This window comes from Solanum pennellii, chromosome 9, assembly GCF_001406875.1.
Source record: "Solanum pennellii chromosome 9, SPENNV200".
Lineage (NCBI taxonomy): Eukaryota > Viridiplantae > Streptophyta > Magnoliopsida > Solanales > Solanaceae > Solanum > Solanum pennellii.
The window spans coordinates 80867661-80871580 of NC_028645.1; the positions used below are offsets into that span (position 1 = coordinate 80867661).

The 3920-nt window shown below is 28.8% G+C and overlaps 1 protein-coding gene across 1 annotated transcript; it reads left to right on the forward strand.

Moving 5' to 3' along the window:
• The first annotated feature begins 207 nt into the window (after positions 1–207).
• On the forward strand, positions 208–801 carry LOC107030916 (transcriptional regulator SUPERMAN-like). The gene has a single exon (XM_015232128.1). The coding sequence runs from the start codon at positions 208–210 to the stop codon at positions 799–801; it is 594 nt and encodes a 197-aa protein (XP_015087614.1).
• The last annotated feature ends 3119 nt before the right edge of the window (positions 802–3920 follow it).

A 3920-nucleotide genomic window follows, 5' to 3' on the forward strand; every position in this document is an offset into this window, starting at 1 on the left:
CACCCAACCCCACTACCTTTTTGTCTCTCACAAATACAAGCACAATATCCCAAATGTAAGCTCTATATCATCATCACCTATGCCCTGCTAGTAACTCTCTCATTTAACCCTATATATCTTCCCTTATCACTTCCCTCCAAACAAAGAAAAAAAAACACTAAAATATAAGAGTAAAATTAATTTTGTTCCTAGTTGTCTTTATAGGCCATGGAAAAAAATAGTAGCAAGTACTTCAACAAACACCAAACCATGAAGAATGTTAAAGAATATTCATGGGATAATAATTATGTAGATCATCAAGGTGGTGATTTAGTTGGAGGGTTTTTATGGCCACCAAGATCTTACACATGTAGCTTTTGTAAAAGAGAATTTAAATCAGCTCAAGCTCTTGGTGGTCATATGAATGTTCATAGAAGAGATAGAGCAAGGCTTAGACTTCAATCACCAACAATTCTTGAATCAAACCCTAACCCTATTTCAAACCCTAACCCTAACCCTAACCCTAGTTTTGTTTCATCACCATCTTCTCCTTCAACAAAATTATTCCCTCCTTTTGTTTCAACATTACCTCCATTATTATCTCCTAATTCATTTTCTTCTTCAACCGCCGCGGGCGGAGGCTCTCATGAGATGAAAAATGGAGATTTGACAAAAATGGGAAGTGCAAAATTTGAGGAAAATGGAAAAGAATGTAGTGAAGTGGTGAAGAGGAGTGAATTTTTGAGATTGGATTTGGGAATTGGTTTGATTAGTGAATCAAAAGATGATTTGGATTTGGAGCTTAGACTTGGTTACATTTAGACTAGTTGTTGCCTTTTTAATTACTAGTTCAAGAAGAAGGAAATAAAAGAAAGTCTAACAAAAAGTGCACTATTTTAGTTGAGATTGAAGATGGAAATTATAAGATGTGATTGCCATGAAGACAGCTAAGATAATATTGTTGTTTTATTTTAGATTAATTTCTTATTTATTACTATTGTCTCCTTCAATATATAATTTCTATGTTATGTATGTATTGTAACTCTTAGTAAATCTTCTAAAATTAATCATGTCTTCTAAGTACAATATTGTTATTGATGTTCTTTAGTTTGTTTCTTTTACTTTTATCTTTTTAGAATGTAAATATTGAGTATAATTTAAGCTTTTGAATCTAAAGTTTGAAATTTCTCGAAAAGCTAATCATAGGTTCTTCTCTTCTGTCGCGTTTCTTTTTCTCTCCTCTATTTTTTTTTATTTCTTGTAGTTTTGAAATCATTATAAGTTGAGTGAGTTTGATTAATATGTTTATAATTAGTCCATGTATGTTATTGCTATATTATTTTTTGTGTTCCTTAATGAGTTGAGAAATGCATATATGATCTAATACCAAAAATTAGGGTATTAGAAAGACATAGTTAAGATATAGTGTTCATAGTCTACTTAGACACATAAGAGGAAGCTTATTGGAGCAACAATAAAGTTGTTCTTATTTGACGACTAAAGATTATTATCAGTTCAAGTCGTGGAATCATTTACTTCTGCTTGTATTAGGATACACTAGACCTCCTTGGAGTGCGGACTTTATAACGTGAACGAGATGCTTTGTATATTGAACATGCTTAGACATGACTTATTTATGTCATCTTCATCAAACCTTTTAACAAAGATGGTTGATACATTGCTTTACTTTCTAGTATTTTTGGAATTAATAAAATTTATATTAGACAAAGCAAGTAAATGAACTCCTAGATCTACACTAAGTACAAACTTTGAGAAAGGACAATCATTTTCATTTTTATGGCCTTGCAAGCATGTAAAAATGCATTGGTGCACATGGAAAAATGTTGCATTTATCAGGAAAGTGAATCGACATGAAGTACCATTAAATTACAAGAAAAGTTCATGCTAACTTTTAAAGCCTTCGTGAATCAGCGGTGGATACAGAATTTTGTTAAAAAGTTTAAAATATAAAAAGAAAATACACGAAAAAGTTTAAAAAAAAAATTATAAACATTATACAATATATGAGTGTATAATTTCAATTATATATTTATAGGTGAACCACTTCAAAATATGAGAGTTTATAATTTCAATAATAGAACATAATTCATAAACTTAAGGAAGCCATTAGAAAATACCAAAACATTATACAATATATGAGTGTAAATATATACATATGTATGTATGTTATTTCAAAGTATAAGTTTGGATGTATGTATGACCAACTGCATGTGTCGATAGTAATTGCTAAGTTTTTTCGATACACAAATACACGTTATACGTATACATATGCAATAAAATTACATAATTTCGTTGAAATATATCGATCGAGATCACTAGTTCAAGTAATTTTTTAATTTTGTAAAAAGTTTAAACTAAGGGTGTTGTTATGTCACTTAAAAAAGTTTTTATTGTACTTTAGTGTTTAGCATTATATACCAACAGTACATATCATATCTACTGTACTAAGTAACTTCCTCTAGGCAATGAGTATAGTTGACTGAAAAATAAAGACAATAAACACATAAAAAGGTACTAACAAGTTTTTGCATATAAAGTCTTATTGCCTTTTTATCATATTAGAGACTGTAAAGCTAAAATGTTTTTATGCCAGATAAATATAAATATACTATATAGCTTCCAACATTTAATGAAAGTCTTCGAATTATCAGTATGGGTTGTGGCGCAGTGGTGTGATTATTTCATTCTTAATAAAAGGTTTCTGGTACGAGCCTGGGTATGAAGAAAATCATATTGGGAAATCACCTCTGAATAGGCTCCGCAGTGTGCGATGCAAATTTAATCGAGAATTCAATAAATACTCCGGACCCCGGATGAAAAACAAAAAAAATAATGTCTCTGAGCTTTACAAAAAATCATGTAGCTTATATAAGGACCAACTGAATGAATATGTTGTACTTTTGATATTTCCTTAACCATTGTGAAAACTTAAATTTTCAAGAATTGACAATTCTATCTGATGAAGTACTAGAATAGAAGTTAGTATGTGTCATGCATTATTGCCTCATGTCTTTTTTTACATTTTCTAAAACAGAGTTTCAATTAGTGTTTGATCATAATTTTTAATAAAATATTAAAATTTGTCTTCAAATATATTTTACATTTTTTTAAGTAATTCTCAACTTCTCAAAAAGTTGAGCCCATTTTTGAGAGAATTTTACCTTGATACACAAAACTTTAAATTTCATAAATCACAATTATAAAATCTCATATTTTAAACATCAATCTCAATATCTATAGTCAAACATGAGCTAAATTCCATGACATGATGCCTAAAAGATATTTACTATATAAAAGGGTCTTGAATAAGTATTCAATAAATTTCTTGATGAACATTACAAAAAAAAAAGTAAAAATATACTAAATAGAACAAAAATAACCCAGGTTAATTTTGGTCTAAAAATATTCTTGTCATCATCGATAATTTGTGCTTATATTTATATCCGGCCTATATTTTTTATACAATACTTTAATATATCTTTTGAATAAATTATGACAGATATCTATACCTTCCAACTTTAAATATATACAAATAAATACTTAAATTTATATAAAAGTTAAACAAACAAATACATACATTTTATTAAAAAATACATTTTTTTGATCAATTTTAATAAAAATTCTACCTTCGTCATTAATTAGTGTTGCCATTGAATAAGAAGTGGTACTTGGTAGGTAGTGTATATTAAATCACACACATATATATATATTAGTATATGTATATAAGAGAATAAAGAATAGTGGAAAGTATACAAGTGCTTCTTTGTACTAGTAATTAAGGAAAGTTGTTTACTTGTTTATAATGTTACTGACCAAAACAGCTCTCATTCTCTATTTTAAGTAATGTCATGATGCCCTTTGACACCCAGAGGTTGTCGGGAACATGCAAACTATCAGATTTTGGGAAAAAGTGTCTAATG